This window comes from Chiroxiphia lanceolata, chromosome 6 (assembly GCF_009829145.1).
Source record: "Chiroxiphia lanceolata isolate bChiLan1 chromosome 6, bChiLan1.pri, whole genome shotgun sequence".
In the NCBI taxonomy this organism is placed as follows: Eukaryota; Metazoa; Chordata; class Aves; order Passeriformes; family Pipridae; genus Chiroxiphia; species Chiroxiphia lanceolata.
The window spans coordinates 10092769-10119212 of record NC_045642.1 but is presented as its reverse complement, the minus strand read 5'-3'; the positions used below and the strand labels follow the sequence as shown (position 1 = coordinate 10119212).

General features: G+C 45.3%; 1 protein-coding gene across 1 annotated transcript in view; it reads left to right on the top strand.

Moving 5' to 3' along the window:
* Positions 1–26444, top strand: part of MICAL2 (microtubule associated monooxygenase, calponin and LIM domain containing 2) — a 148673-nt gene that overhangs the window by 95808 nt on the left and 26421 nt on the right. The window contains exons 28-30 of the mRNA XM_032690415.1: positions 18455–18647; positions 21538–21710; positions 23003–23077. Coding sequence (XP_032546306.1) covers positions 18455–18647; positions 21538–21710; positions 23003–23077 — 441 coding nt within the window. The remainder of the gene's footprint in view (positions 1–18454; positions 18648–21537; positions 21711–23002; positions 23078–26444) is intronic.

The window sequence follows — 26444 nt, the reverse complement described above, 5'->3', positions numbered from 1 at the left end:
GTTCTGGTTTTTTTTTTTTTACTTTTCATGCAATTTAACGCATGACTTCAGTGAACGGTGGATTCCTTCTGATATAAATGAGGTACACAATCAAAATTTTCAATGTAAAATGTACTGTATGTTAGAGCATGAAGGACAGTGTCCAGACACATTTCCAGAAAATGGAGACAGATGAAGGATATTTTGTAGATTAATTTTTTTCCCCCTGTTTTATTCTGTGATCAGACCATTGGGGAAGATGGTACAATTTGAAACCATTTTTCTCCCTGCCTACCAACCCCCCTGCTTCCTTTTTTTTTTTTCTTTTCAGTTAGACCAAGAAAGAACATGTGTTCTTTCAGATGTTTGGGGAATATTTCTGACAAGTGACTGGGTTTTGAAACCTGAATATGGCGCGTAGCTTTTTTTTTTCTTGCTTTCACCTTTGCTCTGGGTTATGAGGTTTATAACTTGCATGAAATATGTTTTGAAAAAAATCATGTACATAATTCACATTGCTCCTAGTCATGCCTTTTACGTTGCTTACATGTGATAGATACCCTTTGTTGATAGTGGGTATTATCTGTTCTACTAATTTATTTAAAGTTTTTTAAATAAATTTGAAGAGCAAATGTTGGGTGAGCGAAGGCTTGATTGAAATTAAGTTGAAGGAACTGGTAGTGTAATTAGACCTGACTTATTCCTCAGACCGAGGCTTCCTCATTAGGTGGCCGATATGAGGAATACGAATTTATGGAGCCCTCATCTGTAACTGAAATATCTACTGTTGTGCCTCTGGGTAGGCACTGCTCCCAGTGGCTGTTGGAATTTCTTAAAAACACAAGTTTAGAACAAACAACAAAAGCCTATAAATGTATTCTAAGATTATATCTTAGCTGGGTGTTTAATTCATTTCAATGTGTACAACCAATGGCAGCCACTAAGTAAATTTCTTTCAGATGTCTCTGAATGAGGTCTACCTTAGACAGAAGGTGTCTGGACAGGTTAAATAATTTATTTAACAGCAAGGACACACTGGCATACCAATTCTGATTATTTTCAGCCTAGTTAGCCAGTGAGGTAAGCATATTCCCTGCTTCTCAAAAAATGATTAAATTCAGGAGTTGACCAAGAAATAGGTAAATACATAAACATGGCAATATGTGTAGCCTAAAATTAAAAGCATCTGTAGTATTTATTTGTAGCCAAAAGAATGTGGCATAAACAATAGGAAATACTGTCACATTCAGTTAGTACTGAAGTTGAGGATGACCTTCCAGTGGTCTCAAATGACTGTGTTTCTCATGGGCTGACAGTTTTGATTTTTTTTTTTTAATATAATGAGTGGGCAAAGATGATTTGAATTGTTTTGCCTCTTAAGTATTAAAAAGAAATGTGTCTTTTGTTTAAAATAAATTACAAACTGGATTTTTCTTCTAGGTAGTTTGACTTTCTTTAAACTATGAGGATAAAGACTTTCACATTTTAGAGTGGTTGTGTATTATTGGAAAAAAATTGTTAAGTATATGCAGAGAACTTGAAAAAGTGCTTGAAGAAAATTATTTAGATATATGGTAGCATTCCTTTGAAATAAATTGCCATGAATGCTCAAACATGTATTCAGCCAAACTTTGCTAGAACATTGACTGGACACAGCAATAATTATGGCAACATGTGGGCATCTGTATATATGTAAAGAAATCTATCTGTACCTTTTTTTATTGCATTTTAAAAACCCCTACTTTGAAACACTGTATTATTTTTAATTGTTGGCTAATGGTAGTAATTGTTTCACCCTAAAAAGGAGAAAATCTGCAGTGAAATTTGTCATGTTACTCCTACGACACAGCAAACTGCTCAATGGTAAAGTTTGAAAATTTGGGTTGCCATCAATTTTGATTTCAGTTTGTCAACAGCAGGAACACTTTTTCCTGAAGTTTTCTCCTGCTGTTTACCACAGGAAGTTTTCTGCTTTTTCAGCTGAGTGAGCATAATGGTAAACTCACAGAAAACGGTGATGTACTAAGAAACTCGGAAATCTCTGGCCAATAAACTTAAAGCAAATGAATCTTACTAGTAGACAGTTTAAAAATCAGATTTTAAAAAAAAAATTAAAATATTCTGTTGGGTTTGTATAGATTTATATAATGGGAAATAAAATCCCTACATTTCCACAATAGCATTCAGGAACTTGCATAATGCAAATGTTTCCCTGAGGAATCTTAATTACACTGCATATTCCACTGGGATTTTGCAGGTGATTCTATTGGAAGGGTTATTTTATTGTTATCAGTCTAATTGGTAGATTTTTTTTTTTTCACTTCATCTTAATATTCTGCTAGTAATATTCATACCTATTTGTCCTCATTCATAATTCAATGAAAAAAGGGCAGTTTCATTTTGGCCAATTCTTCTTTGCACCTATGTCATCTTCCTGATGCTTTCCTCTATAACCAAGTTAAGTTCTGTGTTTTCTTCCCTGCTCTCTTCTCTGTCAATGTCCCTCATTGCTTTTAGTCCGATTCAACATTCCGGTGCTGCACCCGCTCACTGGCTGAAGCCTTTCTGCTCCCAGGTGATTTTATTTTTTTTTTTCCCTGCTTGCCAGTTCCAAAATTGTGTGACTAACACTGTCGTTTGACAGCATTTTGTGTTTTTTTTTTTTTCTTTTTTTTTTTAAAAAACTTTTGGAGCAAACTGTGTGTGTCTGGTATATTAATGGAGCTTTGGCATGATCATTTAACCTATTGCTGAATTCATGGTTCTAGAAAAGGCAGTGTCTGCACTCTTTGTAGGGAATGTTTTTCTCTCTGTGTCTGTGCATGTATGCTTCCCTATGCCTTTAAGGTAAGTTAGGCAAGTAAATAGCTTCTTGAAAGAACTAGTTAAAGCCTTATTTTTTTCAAAGAATTGAAGGAAAGATTTAAAATAAGGTCAGGATGGGATTACCCAGCTGATTCTCCTGGTTGGCGTGAGCTCAGACGTGCAATGAGCAAGCAGCATCTGAGCACTGTGGTGCTGTCTGAGCACTTCTCTGCTTTCATACTGGAAAAGTATGGTATAAAAAGATTCTCTAAGAAAAAGGAGCCAAAGCAATGCAAATTCCAGTCTTCCACCCCAAGTGACATTGTAGACAGGCGTAATAGCAGTAAATGTGCATGTAGTTTTCAGGCTGAAATATCACCATGCCAAGTTTATATAACCAAAGTGTTTTGGTTTGAGTTGTTTTATTAACTGATTAACTGGGCCCCATTTTGGCACTCTGATGAATGGATTTGTCTTGCTGCATGAGACATAGCCACTATTCCCCATGACAGACTTATGCCATTATTTTTATGTAATGAAATACATAAGTTTCAGTTTGTGTAATCACAAGTTGACAATCTTGAAGGGGAAATGAATCCAAACAAGGACCAAGGGCTCAGTCTGAGCAGCAAGTGCACAGGGGTCTGGCTGATGTGATTGTAACTCAGCTGTTCCTGCTGAGGATCCCTTTCAAAGGGAAGGACCTTCAAGAACTGATCTTAGGAGTAATTTTCAGGAGGGGCTGAACATCCTCTGCCATTTTCCCCATTTCACACGCTTTAGCCAGGAATGTGGAAGGGCCACAGGGTCGGAGCCCTGTGCTCCTTATCCTACTGACCTGTATGTTTGTGTGACTCACCTGATAGTATTTGTGTGGGTATCCTAAAATGACTTGATGGCTCTGACAGTCCCCATGCTGTGCCCATGCAGAAACCTCTCTGTATTTTAAGGGTCACTTCCTGCACAGGTGGCTGGGATGTGACTTCCTATGTATTTCAGGGCTACAGTGTGTTACAAAGCTCAGCATGCTTTACTATGAAGGTTTTGACATAAAGGTCTGCCATTTCAAACCACTTCCTATTGCTGTGTTTTTTACTCTCTGTTGCAGAGTCTTCCTCGCTGTTCCTGCCCAGTGAGGATTCTGTCCTTCTCCTCCTAAACCTTCTGTCTTTATTTTACTTTATAATCTTAACTGAATATTTTTATTAAATAGTTTTTAAATCTGTATTTAAATTTTCACATGGAAACTCTGTATTTTGCACACGGTGAAAATTGTTTTAGCTTTATTTATGATATCTGCTGTAAACAAAAAATAAATGTAGTTCTTTATAAGTCTCCTTGTTTCATCTCTTCCTTATATAAAAATTTCCTGGGTACAGACTTAACAGTGACTTCACGCTGGTTTTGCAAACTCCTCTTCTGGTGGATGCTGTGGTGTTACCCTTCTTGTGGCCTGAGCCACAGGCCAGAGAGTTTCACTGTGGTGGTGTAATTGCATTTGTGTCCCTTTTGAAAGGGATATACGTCAAGGTCCTTGACAAGTTATCCCATCGCTGCACATCCAAGGTGCCTGGTGTTGGGATTTATCCTTCCTGGCAATGATAAGCTGGTGTTGGTGAGCATGGGGGTTGCTTGTATTGCATACACAGATGGCACTTGTGTCCTCTTCTCTTTGACTTCTGTTACCTTTTCTCATGTTATTATGTTACATATTAACATATGTCATAAAGGCAGTAAGTTAATGTGTTTGGGATTTCATATTGTGTTCAGGAAAAGCAGGTTATAACTGTGGATAAAGCTTTATCTTTGCTCCTCACTCTGGAGTGCTATTTGGAAGTTCACGATATCTCCTGGACCCCTGGAAGCTGCAGCTCCTGGTGACCTGTTACCTGTTAACAGTGACTTTGTTTTATTTCTTTCTTTATTTATTTATCGTTTCTTTATTCTGCCATGGATTTTCTCTGTTTTAATTTTTGTATTTAAAACTGGTGATGTGATTGTTTTTAAACAGCGGGTTCTCCAAAACAGCTTTCCTAAGTCTTCCTCTCCTTGGTTTTCTTTCTGTTGCTTACTCTGCAATTCTTAAGCTATCATCTCTTCCTTTGTATTTCAAGGAAAAAAACAAATCCCAGAGAGAATAGTCCCAATAATTTAATGGAAGAATTGTGTGATTTTTTTAATTTTTTTTTTTTTAATGCATTCAGACTGAGCCTCATTGGGGTTGTTTGAATGGCAGAAATGAGTTTTTTTAAGTTATTGCTAAAGACAACATTGCCAAAGAACAACAAATGTTATTCTCAATTAGCTATTCCATCTTCCCTGCCAAAGGAGAAGCCACCATGCACAGTAGAAAGTTTGCATAATGAAAACATAGGGCAACAAATACCATTGAAGACAATACTTGGCGCTTCCTTAATTGCCATGGGCAAAGCAATTCGGGTAAAACTCAGTTTTGCTCTTTGCACAATTGACAGTTTCAGAGCAGGCTCAGAGGCAGTGGCAGAGGAACATCAGAGGAGGTTTTTGTCTGCAGAAGGTGATGATTTGTTTGGCGCTGAAGCTTTGAGGGGCTTCAGATGTTCATGCTGTTCTCATAAAGTTTCACTTATTCCTGCTAAAATATCAGTACAATAGCTTGGAAATGGGTAATGTTAGAGTCCAGATTTGTTTCTTATGGTAATTCAGAAGGCCAAAAAATTCAAATCACTAGATAAAATCCTATTGGTAGAGGCATATACCTTGCAGTAAACAGTCCGTACCCTGGAACACTCATGGACAAGACACAGTGTATGGAAAAGAAAGAAAACAAACGAAATGAGCAACATGAGGGAAGCAAATTTGTGTTAGTTCCCTCACTCTCAGTAAAATTATTACACACACACAAAAAAAATATCCCCTGTTTTAATACCAGTAATGATTCTGAAAGGAGAGACTAGCAGGTTAAGTTCTGTGTGAATTTAACAAGTGTGGTTTGGGACTGCTGTCCTCGTTTGGCTGTGTGAGCAGAGCTCCCTGTGAGCAGGAGACTTCAGTCTTCCTGCTGCTTTTCTCTGGAGCTCTCTCCAAAAGCTGGGGTGCTCTCAGTGTCCAGCAAGCATGTACTGTTAAAAGTGCAACCCAAAGTCATAATGCTTTGTCCCTTGGCATAGCTGGAATTATTTGAAAGGCAGACAAGCTGCTACTCCAGTCTTGAGCTGCCCTAGAATTAGGTGTCTTCAAAAAACTCTGATTTTAGAGCAGATGATACTAATGCCTCTTTACATAGTTAATGCTTTCTAAGACCTGATGTTATAGATGCCATTGTAGCATGAGAAGGATAAAGGTGGCATTTGCTGTGTCAGGCAGGCTCAAGAGCTGCTCTATCTTTCCTCCTATTTGTGCTGGTTCAAATGGGGTCTGAACTGGTCTGTTGCCACGAGGGCCATTTGGATTAGAAATATGTACAGAGATGTGTGTATTTTCTTTATTATATTTCTTTTTTTTGAAAAACCAGCCTAACCTTTCATTCTCAAAGCCAGGCAGCATCAGCTGCCTAGATGCCTGTTAATGAAAATCAAACATGTCAGGATTCAGCAAAGGTAACCTGCCTTTACTATAATTATGCTGATGCTTTGTAATGAAAAAGATCTTGTAGGTTTTAAATGTGCTTGATTTGAAGAGTACAGACACAACTTCTTAAAATTGCTCAAATTGAAACACCAGCCTTTCATTAACTCTACCAAGAAGAGTTCTGTTCCTCTTAGTTTCTTCTAAATTACTACAGCTGTAAAATGCCAGTGAAAGTTACTTCTATTTGTCTTCCAACCTCAAGCAAGGACTATGGTCTGCATTTTTCCACAACATTATGGCAATTAGTTACTATAATGAGCTTTAATTCACTTCTGGCTCACTCATTCCTCACGTTCCAATCAAAACAAGCAGTTTTGAAATGCACTGAATTCTGTATTAATACTTATGTTTTTGAAGACATGACATGTTTGTAGATGACTTGATTTTTTTGCATGAAAGATCACGTCGCTGGAGATCAGAAGACATTATGTATTAATGCTTGATCCAAGTATACATATTAATCATGTAAATATTTCCCCAAGTCTCTTTCCTTTTTTCCATGAACTGTGTTCACATAAAAAGAAGGGAGGCTTTGACCTTGTCTCATCAGGTGGTGGGCTCCAAACTTGTTTGAAATGGATGGAATTTCTGAAATGTTTTTTTGAAATGTGAAATTATGAAGAAGTTTGCATGTTGCTTTAGTATTGAATTTGCTCTTTAAGCATTTATTCTGCAGGTATTCATTCATTTATTTGCATTTTTGTTTTAACATTTTTGGTCCTTTGAGTTTGTGTCCAAGAATACTATTTTGACAGACACTGATCACTCTGGAAACTGAAACTGTTGTTGCTGCATTCCAAATTCACAATTAATATGTGCCTTAATATACCAGACTAACACAGATTGCTCTGATAAAATACGTGTTTACTCTTTATAGTTTTTATAGTTTATAGCAGGTTTTGTTTGAGAATCAATTTTTCCTGGAGATATATATTCAAGTATATCTAGTAGGATTCCACTGAGTTTCTTTTTTTCCTGTCTCTCTTAATTTTTGCTTAGTTTGTATTAGCATGTTAATGTGCACCGTCCCCATGGATGCATTCAGAAGCTGGGGGGGGGGGGGCTTGGTCTTGCTTTGACAGCTTCAAATTCCCTGGTTATTTTTCATGCCTGAATTCAGAAATGTCTGTTTATCATGGGGTTAGGAGGAATGGTCTGTGGAGGAGCCCATCACAGGGCCATGGATGGAGAAAGGGCAGCAGGAATGCATTTGTAGGCACTGGAGTTGGAAACCAGGCAGGTGGTCTGGTCCTGCTGCCATGGGGAGCTGTGTGGCACCCCATGGATAATGGGAGTGTCAGGCACCTTTATTCTTTGCCACTTGTCAACCACGATAAAGTGAAAATTACTTCTGTTATAAATATGAAACAAGCATGAGGAAAAAGCAGGAGAAATGTGACAAGAACTGAAATCTGTGAAATGTCAGCCATCGTACCTTTTACAGGAATCCTTTTTTAAGGACTTTTTTCAAAAACTTGCCTGGTGGTATCTCAGGTGTGATGAAAGTCCAAGTTTGGACAGGACATCAGTTTGGGAATGCTGCTGGAAGCTTTATAGCTTCCTAAGGCAGATCTGTGAAATACCTCAACGGGATGGCTTCGATTTCAAACTCTGACACAGGCAGTGCTGCAATGCTGCCTTATATATTTTGAGCTCAGGTTACAGGACACAGCTGAAGCTTCAACAGGTTTGAGCTTGGGTTTCACTTCAGTGTGGGCTGGTGATCACTGTATTGCAGCAACACCAAGGTCTAACCAAGCTGGGGGTGTTTCCCCATTCCCTGTCCCGGTCCCATGTGGGCTGTGCTTCCCTGGTTAGTTCTTTCTGCCCTGGATCTCACCCCTGAGCTCACTGGGTTTGTTTCAGCTGTGCTTGCACAGCAGTGGTGTTAAAATGCCTTCCTTCTGTCCCCACAGCTTTCTTAAAGCACTGCTGTATTGTAAGCTAGACTCAGATTATTTTTTTGGTTTATGGCACAGTAAGAAGTCAGGCAGTGAAGCGTGCTGGGTGTGCTACAAATCAATTTGTGGTGTGCTGACTGAATGTCTTGATGTCAGTTTTTGATGCCAACTGGTGTTTACTTTCACCATCAGAGCTGCCCACGTTGGTGAGTAATTCCCCTTTAGGACTGCTCACTCCTGTCGTTGTCTTAGTCAGCAGCTCCATACAAGGCCAGGCAGAGTCCACTTATCCTGTGAATGAGTTATGAGGTGACAGAGTTTAATGGCAGGCCAAGAGCCTTGGGATTGCCAGCCAGGAAAGCAGGATGCGATTTAGGCTGGAGTCTTTAGAGGGGGCACTGTGTTGTATTGGACCAGCTGCACAGCAGGGAAAGTGAATCCCGTGCCAGCCTGGCACCCACTTCCCGCTAACCAGAGCAGCACTCTGGATGTCAGTGGTGCTTTTCACCTAAGAACTAAAAAGCCCTTTGCCAGTCCTGAATGATTGGGGCAGTTTTGGGTAAGTACTGTTCCTGCTTTCACAGCTGTCAGGGAGTCACAAGAATGGGGGTGTGCCAGAGGTGCCAAAATATCACATCCCGACTGGAGTTTCGGACGCCTAATTCTAGTAGGTTTTGTTCTTCCTGCCTACTCCCCAAACAAGGCCCACATCTGATCATTTCTTCTCTGCCTTTCCATAGTTGCAGAGTGGGTGTGGAGCTTGGGGCAGGGCAGTTGTGGCAGGGTCCCCTGTCACTGCCAGAAGCAAGTATGAATAGTTTCTTATCTCCACTGAGGACCCAGCTGGGAGAGTCTCCACCTGGTCAGCCACCAGACCTTGTGTATGGTGTGGGCAGATCAGGATGCTCTTGGAGGTGTTTTCTGGACCAACCTCTCTGCAAATACTTTGTTCCTGACCACCAGTACCCTGAGTGTGTTGTGGCCCAAAGCAGAATGGTTGATAAAATTTTAAAATTTGTTGTTTCCTGGCTCTTTCTGTTTTTAATCTGCCTTCAGGGATGTTCTCTGGGTTTGTATTAGTTTTTAAACTCCAGTTAACTCAGTGTGATTCAGTCCCCCTTTCTTCTTGTGTAGTGCTCCCATTTGGTCTGACTCTCTTTAGCCAAGAAATCCTACAGGAGCTCTCAATGTACCTTGCTTAAAAATTAATTCCCTTCAGATGACTTAAAACCAGCTAAAGGGGAGGAGGGAGGAGAAACATGGATGCTTCTGGCTGCTCATGGCCCTGCAGCATTGATTTGGTGGGGAAGCGGCTGCAGCAGGTTTGGTTGGAGATTTTGCAGTGGAGTATCTTTGACCATTTTTGTCCATGCAAGCCAGAGGCACGTGGAGAGGAACCACTGCTGAGCAAAGCTGATCAAACACAGCTGCCCTGAGTCAGCTGGTGTCCGAGCTGCTTGGCCCAGTGCTCCCCGTGGGGAGGAGGATGTTTTTTGGCAGAGTTCGGGCTTTGTGCCATTGTGGGCAGCACGTGCTTTGCCTGACGTGGGGGGGAAATGGCTGACCCGGTCCAGCTGCCCCAGCGGGTGCTTGGCTCTGCCCAAATTTGGCTGGTTCCCAAGCCCTTGTCGTCTCCTTGCCAGGTCACAGTAGCGTGATTTGCCTGATGCAGGTTTGGCAGATGACTCAGGAGCAGCAGCAGCCCATAGAGAGAGTCAGGCTGCCTTGACAAGCAGGACTCGCCAGGATGAATAACATCTCCTGCTCACGTCTGTGTGTTGGCCCTGGTGGGGGCTCTCAGATGCTGGGGCAATCAATGCCTTACAAATGGTAATCATAGAAGGTGTTGAGAGCTGTCTGTGAAGCCCCAGGTGAGTGGACACTGAGCACCTTTGGAAAGGGCCTCTCCTTTGCCACGTGTGCAGTGGCATGCTGCTCTGGGCAGGGAAGGGGGCCCGTGGCAGGGATTCTTGTGGGACCACGGTGTTTTCACCAGCTAAGCAAAACCCATTGTTATTGCACCTGCAAGCGTGGCATAACTGACACTGCAAGGTGTCAGTGCTTCTCTCTGCCATGCTGAATTAGCATGGTGTGTGTGAGACACCAGCGTGTAACTCAGCACCTTTCCCTCATTAAATTGGTCTGGTGTGTTGGCAGAGTCTCTGGGACCAGGAGGACGGATGCAATGATGCATTTGTCTGTTTTGCATTAGCAGAGGGAGCTTGCCTGCTGGTAGATGGCATTTAGCAGTGTGTTAGTCGTGGAGAGGCAGTAAACAGCTCTGAGGTTTGAGCTTTCAGAAACCTGTGCTGGAGATTTTTGGCAGAGCAGTTTAGCAGAGCTGGCATGGCCCAGCCATACTGGGCAGTGCATGGTGGTGCCAAGACCATGAGACATCAGTCCTGGATTGGGTCTGTGCAGCTCAGTGCCCCCTGAAAAACCCTCACTCAGTCAAGACAGGGACTGGCAGTGACACCCTGTGATGTATGAAGGGTTCATGCCACAGCAAGAGGTTTCTCCAGCTGTGCTGGTCCTGCTTGGCTTGAGCCAAAACAGCACAGGTGTCTGGGAGCTGTGGAGGAGACCTGCCCCATATTCCATGGATATAAACTGTCTTAAGCTCACTCCAGGAGTGAGTAATTGCTTGCAAAAGTAATTGCAAGCTTTCAGGGCTGTAAGAATATTCACATAGCTCATGTCTTTAATATGCAGCACATTACAGACAGGAAAGACCACTCCACTGCTGTGCTGGACTGTCAGCTTTGCCCTTGTACATGAGAAAAGTGAACCAAGGTATTAGCAAAACATCTTGAGATCTCCAGGTCCCTGATCCCACATGCCCAGAGACTTCTCCATTCTTGTTTCTGGGCTTTGGGATGATTTTGGCTCTCCCCACTGTGTGGGCACAAGGTCTCACTGCCATATTCCTTGGTACAGAGCCTTTGCAGAAGAGTGGTGCTGCATGAAGGCCCTGTTGGATGCTGAAATGCATCCAGACCACTGATTAAAAAGGCAAAAATGCTTTTTAGGTTAAGGTGGATCATCACTGGGTGTTCCAGTGTAATCATGTGAATTTTACAAACCTGTCATTGAGAGAATCAGGGTTGCAATGATCTTTCTGTGAGCGGAAGAGCTGTACTGAACTTTGGTTAGTATGATGCTACCTCAGAGCTGTGAGCTTCCTGAAGGGCTCAGCCAGGGAGAGCATCTCCAGAGAGATTAAGGGAAAGGTCTTTTAAAAACTCCTGCAGGAGGGGTGCTGCTGGGGACCTCCATATACCACCACTATATTCCTGATTTGAAGCTGCTGCTTTGCCAAGCTGTAAACAAGCTACCCTTTGTTTCTCAGATTTGATAATCAGCTTGAAACAGTCCCCTGCCAAGGTACCAGTGCTACCTGACTCCTGCTCTGCAGCTGTGCTATGGGAACATCTTCCTGCAGCCTGTCCTCCCCTAAAGGGGGTGAAGGATTTTGAAGGAGGGGGTGCTCTGTGTGCAGGCTGGCAGTACAGTGCACAGCCTTGCCGTGTCATCCCAAAGGCTTGGGTTGCTTTGTTGCCTTCTCTGCTCCTTGGTACAAACTTCCCTGAGTGATCCAGTCCACTCGGCCACAGATGCAGCTGGATCTGACTGTGAGTTCCTGGAAGTCCACCCAAAAGCCACAGCCTGGCTGAAGATGGTCTTGCTGAGAGTGTCCTCACTAATTTAGTGAGGAAATTAATGTGGTGTTTGGATTATTGGTTCTGTGGGGGAAAACTGAGGGTTAGTGTTCCTTGACCACATCTGTGCAGCTGCAATAAGGCCCAGCTCCAACTTTTGTAAACCTCTCTACAGTTACAGAGATCTCATAACCTCTGTCCCTCACAGGCTGCATCTCTGACTCATTTGAGGCTTGGTGCAGACATTACTGTCTCAAACACAAGGATGAGCTGGCACAATATTGAGAACACTTTGTGTGACACTTAATGGAGAGAAAAACTGTGTTACTGGAAAGGGTTTTGTATCTGTCATTGGGATCTACAGGGGCTGTTAGGCCAAGCCCATAGACTGGAGTGAGTTTTGAACAGCCCTGACCTCTGGGTGAGAGCCGACCTGCATACAAGCCCTGCAGCTGAAGCTTTAGGAATACTTCTCAGTTACCAAAGGGTCTAGCTAAATCCTTGCCCTGTAAGAAAAACAGTTGTTCCTCTGCCCATGTGAGGAGGATGAGGTGAGTTTTGAAATGCAGACAAAGGAGAAATTGTTTTTATCCACATTTTTCATAGCGTTTGAGTGGGAGGGCCAGATGAATACATGATTGTTCGGTTGAAATCACTGGCTGTATTGCTGCTGTTTAAGTAGATGAAGGCAGCTAAGCTCTGCCACTTGCATTACAAGTAAAACAACCAAAACAAAACAAACTAAAGCCACGTTTTTTTCTCTCAATGCAAGTCAGTCAAGGACTCTAATCAGGAGAGCTCTGACTGAGGAGAGACACTTGCAGGGAGGAGATGGGCTGTAGGGTCTGTGTGTGGAAGTGCTGCTGCGGGTCTGGTACTGAAGTAAATCAGCTCACTGCAGGCTTTGGCTGGGTGGGCAGCATGTTCTCTGAAGGCTGGTCACCCACACTACATCAGGGCCAAGGGTGCCCTTTGGCAGTGCCCTTGGGCTAGTGAGGGTGAGAGCAGCCCCCCCTCCTCCTGCCCACACTGTGCCCCCAGTGAAGGGCAGCCCCTGGCCAGTGTGCTTCCACCCAGCCTGGCTCTGCTCTCACTTTGGGACCTGTGGTTCTGTTGTGTGCGTTAGAAAGAGGAAGCATGAGGCTGTTTTTGTGGTACCACAGAGCTGTTCTCATTGCTTTGGAAAGCAGAGCCCCTCCAAGACCTTGTCTTGGGCCAGGTCCACCTGAAGCAAGATATCCCCAGCCCTGAAAACTGCCCAGCTCAGTACCAGAGCCAGGCTGTAGTTGGGTGAGGACTGTTGAAGTTTGGAGCTGGAAGAAGAGGGAAGGGAGGACCCATGAGCCTTCTAGCTGGCAGGTGGTAGTAGGGACATCACCCTGAGATGGGCTACTGGGGAAAGGGCAACCCGGAGCTGGGGGATCAGTTCAACAAGACGCAATGTGCTTAGGATGAGAGAGGAGAATTGTGAAATTAATGAAACAGGCAATGGTGTGGCCAAAACAAGGCACCAGGGCAGAGTTACGGATGAGAAGGATCATCATATGTGGATGACAACAGAGTAAGGAGGAAGTTAACAGCAGTTTAAGGAGTGGAAAACTTAAATTCCCTTAATCCCACCAGCCCTTCAGACAGCAAGTTGCAGTAGTGTAGACCATAAAACAGCACAAACGCCCCAGGCTGCACCAGCTACAGAAGCCCCTGCAGGTCCTGGTCAAGCAGTGCCAGAGGGTTGCCCTGCCCGCTCCCTTCCCTCACCCCTGCACAGGACAGTGCCAAAGGACATGGAGGATTTGGAAATGAGCACGTTAGCTTCTCAGCTTGCTCACACTGACTGCCTTAGGAAACTTCAGCACCTAGAAAATGTGAGTCAGTTGTTGTCAGGACACTTCCACTTTAACTGGCTGGTGGTGTGTGCTGCCTTCCTGCAGCTGAACAGCAGTGTGACAGACCTGGTCTGGCTGTGACACAAGGTTAATGCCTTCCCATGTGTGGCTTGTCCACACTCTCTCCCCACTGCCACCCCCTTCCCAGGGTAAATTATTTGAATGTTTTGGTAAAGGATTAGTAGAGACTCCAGTCCAAACTGAGCAGGCAATTTCCTGCTGGAGGTCTTTAGCATGCTGAGGCATAGAGAATAGGAAATCTGAAGTGAGCAAGGTGGAAATGAAGGAAGATCTTACACAAATGCTATTTTGAGTGACTGTTTCCTGAGGACTGGGGTTTCCTCTGATAATGTCTGGTGCTGCATGCAGAGGTCAGTGGCATGGCACCAGTTTGCATGGGCAGGAAACGGGGCTGTGCCCTTTTCCGTCCTGTAGATGGGATGCCTTTTTAGGTTTTACATTTATAAAGTCCGGTTCCTCTGACTCAGTCTCTTAGCTTCTAATAGAAAATCTCCTGTCCCGGGTAGGAAGTGAGTAAGGCACTGGAGCATCTCTCTTGCAAGGACAGGCTGAGAGAGTTGGGCCTGTTCAGCCTTGAGAAGAGATGACTGAGGGGGGAACTCATCAATGTCTGCCAGCAGCTGAAGGGAGGGTGTCACAGGATGGAGCCAGGCTCCTCTCAGTGGTGCCAAGCAATAGGACAAGAGGCAACAGGCAGAAACTGATGCACAGGAAGTTCCATCTGAACATGAAGAGGAACTTTTTTCCTGTGTGGGTGACTGTTCACAGGAATAGGTTACCCTGAGAGGTTTTGGAGTCTCCCTCACTGGAGATATTCACAAACCATCTGGGCTCAATCCTGTGCCATGTGCTCTGGGATGAACCTGTTTGAGCAGGGAGGTTAGACCACTGGACCCCCTGTGATCCTTTCCAACCTTAACCATTCTGTGAAACCTGATGTGGATGAGAGTTCTGACTTGCCATGGGGGTGCCTGCAGCATCATGGGTTGCCTGGATAATCCCAGATGAGTGGCTTTGTCCACCCATATGCCCCTTGCCCTTTGCGAATAGCAGTAATGCCATTTTGTGTCTTCTGATAAAGAAGTGGGTTGATGTGGGAAGTAAAGCCAGGCACAGACTTGTGAAAGGACTCAAACACTAGTAGTCTGAGGTCCTTAACTCTCTACCTGCAGTGTGATAGGAATGAGGGCACTGATGTTTTGAGCCTAGTTTCCACCCTAGAGTCAGATTTCTAGAAAATCAGCATCCTCCTGCTCAGCCTTGCTGTGGGTGTCTCACTGAGGACTGTGCTGGTGCTGCAAGAATGGGTGGCTGTTCAGGATTCAGGGATAGCTGTGAGGCTGGAATGGAGAGGTACACAGCCTGCTTCTAATTTAGCCTAGCCTCTGTTCAGGAGCACAAATGTGCGCCTCATTTTTGTGTAAATACTCAGCCTTTGGGCTGATTCAGGAGAAATTAGTTCAGGTACCCCTTCTTATCTAGCTGTGCAAAATGAGAGCTTTAAAGAAGTCCTGGCTTTCTTTTTGAACTCTTTGTTTGTATCAGGACATATTTCTCCTTTTTGATACTCATTAAACATTAGTGGCAGCACTGGCCTGCGGCGGAGTCTCAGTGGTGGCCAACTGGGTGTGTTTACATTGCTGTGGAGGGGCAGGTAATGATTGCCAGGTGGGACCCAGGCCTGCAGAGCTCCAGGCTTTTGTTTGAATTGGCCACACTCTTCTCCTGTGGTGTTTACACGAGTTCAGCAACAGCAAGTCCCTGCTGCCTGTACTTGGTCCATACCCCTTTTGTCCTCAGGGATTGAAAACTCTCCTCCAGGCTGGGTGTAACCACCAGCACCTGCCTACAGGGCTGGGGGTCAGTTCAGTGCTGCAAAAGGGGCTGCTTTTTGGGAGAGACCTAATGTCATCAGAGCCTACAAAGAAACCCTGACCCTTGAGCCTCTGGGACATCTTTGCCTTCTGTTTGTGCCTGTCACCCAAGGTGCAGCCCTGTGATGAGGGAGAGCAGTACTAACTTAATCTTTCCAAATGTCCTGCAGAATGTGTGACCCAGTGTTGGAGTTAGTGCACACGTGGGCGTCCCATGCACTGAAACACCAAAATGGTCCAGTCTCTGCTTTTGTGGAGTTGAGTGCAACATAACTTATTCAAATTTATATGTCACAGTACAAATTTGTTTTCTAATCCTAGAGTGGTTTGGGTTGGAAGTGACCTATAGAGGGCTATTCCAACTATTCCAAACCCCCTGGTGTGGGCAGGGATGCTAATGCAGGATGCTGATCTTAAATGTGGTTAGTATCACTGTGAATGTAAACTTATCTTGCTCAGAAAGGACTCTGCTGTCTAACAGATTCCTGAGAGGGTCAGCTTCTGGGTGCAGAATTCAAGGAGAGAGGTGGTGATGCCAAAAAGAAAGCAAAAAAAAAAAAAAAAAAAAAAAGAAAAAATGGGAAAAAAGCAAGCACAGAAATGTAACTCTTCAGAGAGTTACATCCATCATTGTTCTCTGGTGTCCTGGGTGACATCCTGAGATCCTTCACCAGCTCTGTTACAGGTCCCTTATAATTGAAAACCAGATGTGTAGTAAGCTGTTGAAGAGGGACTTGTTGACTGGAAATTTGTTCATGTTCAGGAACCACGCTGGGAATCATTGTAGGTAGTCTGTCTGTCTGTGGGTTTTGATGGTCTCCAGCTGTGTGTCTGTTAGTCATAAACATGTTTTCTCCTCTTTCCTGTTAGCGTGGCAGGGAGAGCATTAATGCATGGAGTGGGAAGGGAACGCATACTGAGCGTGCAAGCAAATGGCAAAACTGACTTTCTTTGACAGCTGCTTGCAGTGGCCTTGGGCAGTGCTTAGTGCCAGCATGGGTACAAAGTTTATAGACAGAGCTGGAAAACTATTATTTGGTTTTGTTTGCTCTGATTGTCGTATAAAATGCACTATCTTTTCAGGAGAAAGTTGAAGGATTTGGGTTTTACAAATTGGCTCACAAAACCAGTTTCTACTTGGCTTCTGGAGAGTAGGAATGGCACATCGTGGTCCAGCCCAGCTCATGTTTCATGCCTTCCTGTGAGGAAGGGCAGCCATGCCCTGCCACCTCGTGGACTTCCATGAGTTGCCCAAACACTGCCAGGCTTGCTGTGCGTTGCTCTCATCGCCTTTGGGTGGGTGGCCTTGGTGGGCCAAAGTAGAAGTCAGACATGAAAATCAGAGAGGTATGAATTTCTTCCATCTCCCAAACGAAACGGAACCTCAGCAGTTAAGGAACACATGGCTGCTATTGAGCTGGATGCACAGCCCTGAGCACATGTTTTCATACAGACACATCTTGCTCTGGAGAAGCAGCAAGCCTGAATCACACAAAATAAAGGCATAGCATAGCAGCAGTGCCCAGTGGCTGCTGTCTCTGGGTTGCAGGTGAACAGCTATGTGTGACAGCCCAGGGACTGCAGGCAGGGAATTACTTTTTCAGAAGGTCCATGGGTCAGCACTCGGGCTCTGCAGTGTACATAGTCCTCCAGATGTGTCTGGGATTCACTTGTAGCACTCTTGCTCCCAGTGGGTTTCTTTTCCATATTGAGCCCCTGCAAGCACTTGGTGTTCAAGGTAAAAACCCTCGCAAGGATGGGGTGAGTGCACTCCTGAAATAAATAGAGGAGCAGCAAGTTAAATAGGAGTTTAACTGATGTTTACTGGATAGTTTGCTCTAATAGATGAGAAAATGAGCCATGTCTGAGGTCTGATGTTTTTGCGCTTGTACAGGTGTAAATTAGAGGCACCAGTGTTGAATTAGATGTGGTGAAAGCACCACACGTGGGAGGTGAACAAAGCAGAACCACTCTCCCAGAGCTTATCATTTGTTCCTTCTGCACTGAGCCCCAAGGGAACTTGTGCAGCTGGTATGTTTGTATTTACTTGGGCAGGAGATTGTGGACAGATGAGATTTCTCAGGGAATTGCAAGGGAAACTTGACTTTATTCTGTATTCATCCTGCCTAAATGCACAGTTCAGAGATGGTGCTGTTTAATTGCTGGGATGCTGCTGCTTTTCCCAAATCAGTGTCTGTATTTGCTGTACACAATCAAAAATAACCTGGAGAGTCTGTGTTTATTTTGCTCACTCCCACTGCCCTAAATTGACCTACACTTGTAGTATGAGGCTGAAGGTTTAGCCACCCAAGCAAGGTTGGTTCACCTGTCTTCTGCCACAAGCACAGGTAAAAAGGGGGCCAGAAAGGAGCCCATAAATCCCTACTTGTGTGGCAGGCATGTGTCTTAGTGCTGCCACCAGGCACCCAGCCTGATGGCCATCCCACTGAGAAGCACAAGGACCAATAGCTGCACAAGCTGAGGCTGCCCCTGAAGTTTCCTTCTCTCTGAATTCAAGCTGAGGAAACCCGACAGGGCTGTACTAGGTTGAAGGGATGTTTTTGCTGTACCAGGCTGTCCATGCACACACCTCTGGGGACAGCACAGGGCACCCCTAGAAACTACCTGTGATGGCCAAGGACTACTGGATTGAAGGAGGGAAGTCCCTCTGTGGTTCCCTCCTCTCTTAACACTCTGCTATCACCTTTGTGCTTTTCCAGGCTGCTGCCTGCCCTTGGCTGATGAGCCCACCTCCCCCAAGAAGGCAAAGAGCATCCCTGGGCGCTGCGGCTCGGAGAGCTGGTTCTCACCCCCTTCCACCAGGTGTTCTGCCGTAAGGATCATCCCTGAGGAGGAGATGACTGAACATAACTTTCTTGCCATCCGAGTCATGGTCACCAGTGATGCAAGCAGGTACTTTAAAATATGAGTAAGCCTATAGAAAACCCAGTTTGATTTTTCTCTGGATTGGTAAAGAAAAGTATGACAAAACATAGTACTGTGTGTATGTACAACTGGGGGGGGGGGGGGGGGGGGAGAAAAAGACAAACCGCTCAGAATAACAATTGCTCTTAACCACAGCCATAAATCCCCCCAGGCACATGACTCACTTTGCAGGAAATCTTCAAACATTCACATCCCACACAGGGGCCTGAATCAGAGGGAAAAACGTTGCCCTGATCAGCCTGGGTTCAGCTCTTGGAACAGGCATTTTTTGGGACACAGGGATTAAGGCAGTGGGTGTGTTGTGGCAAAAGGTGCATCCTGTGACGTGGCCACCTCCCACCTTGGGCACCATCCTGCAGCTCCACACCCTGGGCCTCTTCTGGGACATTTGAGAGCCTGCCCACCCCGGGATTTCATTCCGCCTAAAGATTAGATGGATATCTCCTGAGTAAAGAATCTTTCCTTACTGAGAACTAAAAAAATAAGGGGAGGGAAGGAAAAACAAAAAGAAAAAAAAGGCAAAACCGAAGCCAACTGTTGCAAACACTATTGCTCTGTAGGGAAACTCATTCAGATTCCTGACATCCTTTGAACACCTGTTTGTGGTGCTATGTAGCTTGTGGAGAGCAATGCTCTGAGAAATGCAACTTTCTGCTGTTCTCTGTTTGTGCTCTGCACATGGGTCTGGGTGCTCTTACAGGGAAGGATGAACCTATCAAGGGCTCCTCTCCCATGAGCAAATGGAGAACACAGGGAAGGGTTTACTACCTCTTTGACAGTCGTCTCCCCCCCTTTCCCCCTCCAGAGCATGTGCTTGTATCCCTCGCTAATACCCTCCTGCTCGTGGTGGCACCCGGGCAGTGATGAGAGCCGGCTAATCCCTCTGATCTGAGGGATCAGCTCCTTTCCCTGCGGCAGCCCCCGCGGCTGGACGACAAGGCCCCTGGTTCTCTGCCAGCGGGACACGGCACGAGGAGCGACGCCGCATCTGTCACCAGCGCGGCGAGTGCCAGTGGCTGCGAGGTCAGGCTCCTGCTGAGCCCTTCCCCTCGCGCTGCTCCGGCAAACCAGCCCCTGCCTAAAAACGGGGGACAAGAGGAATAGAAAGTGACAAATGGCACTGCTGGGCTGTGTCCGCGGGGAGCTCAGTGGGACTGGGAAAACGACCAGCTCGGTGACACAGCTTTGCAGTTCAGGGCTTTAGGTACTGTGAATAATAACTACCTACCAAGCAGAGATCAGAGGAGAAGTTTCATGCTGGAGCATTTACCTCCTTACTGGCCAATGAAAATAAACCTTTTGCTCTTTAAAACAGAAAGATATCAATCAATGTTGATGGCAGGGCTTTTTCTTTGGTATGGCACTCTGCCTGATCTCAGCATGGTATCTCCCCATCCACACAGGGACTCAACTGTCAAAACCTTCATATATTTAGATTTTTATATGTATATATATATCTGTTTGATACTGCTTGAAAGTCACCTTAAAAAGTATGTTTTAGTGGTGAAATATGAGGCCACTCTGATTCAGCCTGCCAAGAGCTGCACACCTGGAGCAATGTTCCCATCCCTGCTGTCTGGCCCACCCTGGCCTCCCAGTACTGTTGGTTTGATCAGGGTGCAGGGATGGTGAGTGCTACCTAGATGTATGGCTTTTAGCCTAGCTTTACATGGTCTGCAGCCTGTCTTTTACCTCTTCTTCCTCTGGGCTCTGCAAGCAGTGCTGTATAAACACAAAGCAGCGTTGTCCTGCCACGCCAACAGGATTGCTCATGGTGTGAGCTCCTCCTTTTTTTTTTTTTTTTTAAAGGCAGAGCTATCAATCATTACAGTAAATCTATGAATTAGGTTAGCAGTATTGTTTGCATTAAAAATAGGCTGAGAGGGATCGTGCTGGTGGTGGGAATGTGGTCACATCAGAAGGGCTGACAGTATCTGTTCCCTACTGTCTGGACTGCAGAGATGAAAGAAATTGCATGATTATTGGAAAAAGGGCTAATAATCACCTCAAGCTGTCATTCTGCCCTGAGGCAAGGTCATGATGTGTGTACCATTCACACGTGTTTGTGTGGCACATTTTTAATTACATTTAAAGCAAGGGATGCCATAATCTGTCTCTGTGATCTGCTCAGGTGCCTCCCTGAGTTTGTTGTTACATGGGCTGTCCCAGTGGCTTCTAGGAACGAGGAGAGTTTATTTTTTTATTTCCTGTGGACACCTCTTGCGTGTTTGAAGGCTGCTCATGCAACTTCACTCAGTCCTCTCTCTCTCTAGACTAATGCTTACAACTTTCTCCAACTTCTTGACTAAGCCTTGTTTGCTGGGCCCACAGCTGTCCTCACACCTCCTCCTGGTTCCGTCCTCCTCTTGAATTTCTTATGGATACCTCTTACTTCCACAAATCTGTGCAAAAAATGTGAGAAGTGTAGAGTTTTGACCCTCATGCCTTGTTTCCAGACCAATTGTGGCATTGCTGTTTCCCTTACTTCATCTTATTGTACAGCCTTGCAGGCAGAAGGGCCTGTCCTTGCTAAGCAAGCAGTGGGGGTGTTTCACCCCAAGTCTCTCTCAGTGGCACTTTGACTCCAGATGCTGGTTGTGGGTGCAAATGCAAAGTCTGATGGGAATAGGGATAGCTCAGCTGTATAGCACCTACAGCAAATTACAGTCCTGTAATGAGGACGATGAAAAAGGGAAAATGAGGACGTCGGGTCTGGCTGCCAAACACCTATTTCTCTGAGATACCCAGTACTGTCAGTGCTGATGCCAGTGCTTGTTGCACTGAAGGGGAATAACTCTGTGCCATATAACTCCTGAAATGTCCCACTTTCTTTCTATCTTGCTCTTTTTCTTGGTAGCTCTGAGCTGGAGTCTGATTTCAATGGTGATTCATCCAACTCTGAAGTGAGTGAAGGACAGACCACGCTGCTGGAGCCCCCCACCTGCTCGAGCCCCATCCAGAGGTGGGCATCACTCATCAGGAGCCCTGTGGTGCCAGAGGAAAGCTCCAAAACATCCAAAGTTGCTGATGGTAAGCAGCATCCTGACCTGATGCTCCTGATGTATTCTGAGGGCTTCAAGCAGGGTTGGGGGAGAGGTTTCAAAGCAGAGGATGTTCCCTGTAGTGTTAGTTCCCACTAACAGGTTGTACCTGTTAGTGGTGTCTTTATTTGGAGTGTTTCTGCCTTTCTGGTGCTGTAACTGAAACACCATTTCTGTGAGGCAGGGTAACCTGGAGTAGTTGTGCCTCATATTTAGCTTGCAGGGGTGGGACTAATGTTTTCCCACAGGTAAAAAGTTTGAACGTTCTTAGTAGTCAATGAAATATCTGCAGCGTTGCCTAGGCAAGGGTGATGTTGGGAAGCACTACAGAGCTCTGCTTCATGCAATTTGTGTTTCTACTAGTATCTGCTTAAAATCTTTTTATCCAGTGAAAACACAAGGAGGAAATGATATTAGCCAGCAGGGAGGTAAGGAAAGGTTTAGGAACAATCTGCCTCCAAATGGAAACTCATTTCTGAAGCTAGTCAGAACTAAAAGATGTGCTAGAAAGAGCCAAAGAAATTGTTTTGCAGAAAATATAAGGCCATCAGCATTCATTTCTTCCCATCTCCCCCCACCTACCCCCACATCCATATATGCATTTTTAATACAAACAGAAAAGAGGGGGTTTCATGCAGCAATTTGAAGTGACTCTCGGATAATGAGGCCCTTGTTTAGGGCAAAAGGACGGCTGCAGACCCCAAAGAGTTCCAAGCAGCATGTGACCCATATCACTGAAGGATTTTATCCTTTTTCTTCCCCAGTTTCATGCTGTCCCCCACCCCTGGCTGCTAAAGTCATCTTCCTACCACCATCACTTCCCTCCCCACCATGCCAGCCGGGTTATCCAGATCTTCCTGAGCAGCCTATTTTGGCTCTGCATCCTCACCCAGCTGGGTGCACCCAGCGCATTTACACACACACACACATACACACACACACACACCCCCGCGTTCAGTCTGCCCCCTCGCCTGTCTGTCTGTCTGTCCTTTTGCTCGTGTCGGCTGCTCGGAGAAAAGAGCCGGTGTCGATTTGGGGATAAGTGAGAAGGCTCCTGAGCTCTCCCACCAGGAGCTGCTCCCGGCATCCCGCGGCGTGCGCGCGCTGCCCTCTCCCGGCCGCGCCGCGGGGCCGGGGACCCTGGAGGCTGCTTGGAAAACTGCCCCCCGGTGCCAGAGGTTTAGGGGTTTTTTTCCTCTACTTTTATTTTTTAACATCTCCATTTTCGGCCTTCGATTTTACTGCATTAGCTGAACCTGTGTCCTTTCTGTTTCTGTTCAGCACTCCAGAGAGCCAACAGCTTTCACTCCACAGCCTTAAATAAGTGTCAGAATTGGAGAAGAAAACTCCAGACAAGTGAGTAAAGCCTGAGAAGTGATTGTATTTTTTATTCATGCTGGTTTTGATTTTTCTGTCTCTTAATTATCTGCTTCCCCCTCTTTCCTTTACAAGTTTTGTATTTTTGAGTCCTTAGATGAGAAAACAGAGATCTAAACTACATCAAATATTTCTTTTCCATTTTCTCATCCTTGAAAGATCGAATTCTCCTTCTGTGTGACTGTCCTCTGTGTAATTACATCCATCAGTGAATGGTGTCCTCTTTAATTCTCCAGATGAGAGCATGCACTCCTATCCCATAGCTGCATATTTTGTGTCTAGCCCTGCCCACACCAATTGCTTTTGATCAGGTGCAACACTGGTTCTAACATCATGTCACTTATTAGAAATGCTGCTGGAGGTACTTATTTACATCCTTCCACAGGTACTCTGTCACCTCTTTTCTGTTGGAAAAAACCCCAGGTAATATTTCTGGGTTGCTGAAAGGGAGAAAGCCAACAGCTGTCCCAAGAGATGAGTTGGTGAAAACAGGTGTTATTTGTTCTTGTCCTCCAGCAGTTTCCCTTGGTTTGGGCTGACCTATCTTTGCCCATGGGAATCACACAGGAATGTAGTGACTTTGACAGAGATGGGCTCTGTTCTCTACTCACTTCTGAAACAGTGTAGTCACCCCTCGCAGCTGAGGCTGCATCTAGGTAACCTTTCTCTTGGGCTGGAGTCCCCAGACAAGCCAGCCACCCTTAGTCACATCCTTGCTGCTTGGAACTGTGTTGCCCATCCCCCTTCAGCACAGCCCCTTGGCAAGTGCACACACTTTCCTCCCAAGATCCCACCGAGGACTGGCAGGTACCTGCCAGGATTGACCTCACCAGTGTTGGGGTTGGGTGAGCTTACCAGCATCCCAAACCCTCTCAAAGCTTTGTTAGAAATGCAGTTGTAGACTGGGGTGTTGACAATCTTAAGTGTGAAACGTGAATGTACAGCAGCAGAAAGTAGGGCTTTGTGCACGTGACCAGGTGCCACAGTTTCTGGATATGGAAACAGTGGGTTTTGGGGAATGGTGGTGACAGCTGCTCTTTGCCCTGCCCTAAGCTTCCCTCTGCAACAAGAGGGATTTCTGCTGCCACTTGGAGTCCCAATTACCTTCAGAGAAGTTATGTTTCTGCTTCTGAAGCAAGTAGGAATCCTGTGCCCATTATAGTACCAGTGCTCAAGCAGAGGCATTTTGGCTTGCTTGCTTTGAGTGCCCAAGAAAGCTTCGAAATCATTTGCAGGTGCCCACTGTGGGATGAATTTTTTAGATCTCAAAAGCACTGAGCACTATCACTACCCTCCCTCAGCCCCTTGGAGGCCCTGATGCCACAAGTCTGGGATAACTCAGTAAATCTCAGTAGAGTATCTACAGGGCTATTTCATGGTCCTGAGAGAAGGCTCCCACCAAGCTCAGCTTCAGTAAACCCTCCCCTCCCTCTGGTCTGTCCCCAGAGAAGCAGTTGTGGCAGATGGACAAGCAGATAGGTATGATGGGGCTGTGTTCCCTGGAATTCACTGCATGAGGCCTTGCCGTGCTCTGAGAGGCTGCATGGGATGTACCACCCAGGGGAAGGCTCTCCCATGACTAGGATGGGAAGGTGAAGCAGGTTGTCCTGCAAGTCCCATGGCATCTGTGTCAGCCTTGACTCCACCTCTGAGCATTTGGGGATTGGCATATACAGTGGAGTTTGGCTCCACCAAAGGATTGGATTTAAAATCTTGCCTTAATTGATCTCAGTTGTTGAAAGCTCAATCAAAAATTATGCTTATTTCAGATTTGAGGTGGGGGTAAGAAAGACAGAGAGGAAAGAAGAGAATATTGGGGGTGAAGGGGGGCATCCCTCTTAACTAATTTTCAGCTTGTTCTCAGCAAGTACATTACTTAATGGTTTGCCAATTAATTTTCCCATCATTTTACTAAAAATCTTCCACATGCCTCAAGGGCTCTAGAGGGAGCTAGAAGCCTTTGAGAGGGTTGTGCTGCATGTATCTGCCTGAACCTCAAGTACACTGTTAAAATGAGGTGTAAAGCACAGTCAGCATACAGTGGGAACAGAATAAAGGCATTTTTTAGTCTCTGGAGGAACACTAAGTCATAGTTTCTATATTTAATCCAATTTGATTACAGGAATTTCATATGATCATCAGTCACAGGGAAAAAAATCTGTCTCCTTTTCAGACATATTTCCCGAAACACATATGTTTCATAAACAGCGCAGGGTACACGGCCAAGAAAAGGAAATCAGTGTCACAGCTATATTGGCTGAAAGGCTCAGAGCAGGATATTACCTTTCAAAACCTTTAATCCCCATTGCCTGGCCACAGGGAACACTGTGCTCTTAATTTATCTTGGGATTTTGGACCAAGCAGATCATGATAGTGCCCTAGGGAACTTTTTTTTTTTTTTAAATCCCGTTTTGAAAGTGAAGCTGAAAATATAGGTTCAGCATGTTGGAGGGAATAAAACCATTATCCCTGTGACAGGCGGCAAGCTGTGGCTGCGTGTGGAGCAACGATCTCACGTTTGCAGGCCCTGTCCTTGTGAGCTGGTGCACGCCCAGGAGAGCTGGAGTGGGAAGCAATTCTCCCTGTGGCCGTGTGCCCTTACCCTGCAGACCCCTGGGCTGGGGGGTTTATGTCCCTGTGGGAGCTGTGGCTGTCGCTGCTGCAGCGGTTGTGTTTCCCCTCTGTGTGCTGAACCATGATATTTGCTCATGTCAGGAGGCTCAGGGCTTTAGCGGATCAGGCTAAACCCCCCTGGCTCACTTATGCAGGTGGTGGTATTTTTTTTTTTAATCCTAATTCTGGATTCTCATGTTTTCCCGTGGCTTAATTCACTCTACAAAGGTCAGCCCCTGGCTGCTGTCCCTGCAGAAGTTCCTTAACGAACTCCAGCACATTGTTTCCCTCCAATCTTGATTGAACATAACCAGTTGCATCAAGATTGGGTACAAATAGGTGAGACACTGAGAGGAAAGGAGACTTGGCCTCTCTCCCTGGCTTGACTTTGCTGAAGTTCACAGGCAGGAACTGTCCTCTCTCCCTGGAGTCTCATTGGTGTCCTTATTCAGTTGTTAATCCCTATGTAGAAGAACCAAAGTTTGCTTTGGGAACCTGCGTGGATTTTAGAACTAATAGTTGGGTTTGGCAGTTAATAGTTCAGCTATAAATATGCTTGTCATGTTATAGCTTGACATGGTAATATCTTGGCTCAGGGATACTTCCGTTTGTCCAAAGATTATTTATTGTGTCAAATTCCCACAGGTACAAATATTGGAAAGTTCTCCTGACTCCCTTCAGGTGCAAGTTGCCTCCCTACTTTCTCTTTCAGCAGTTCAACGTATGTTTGTAG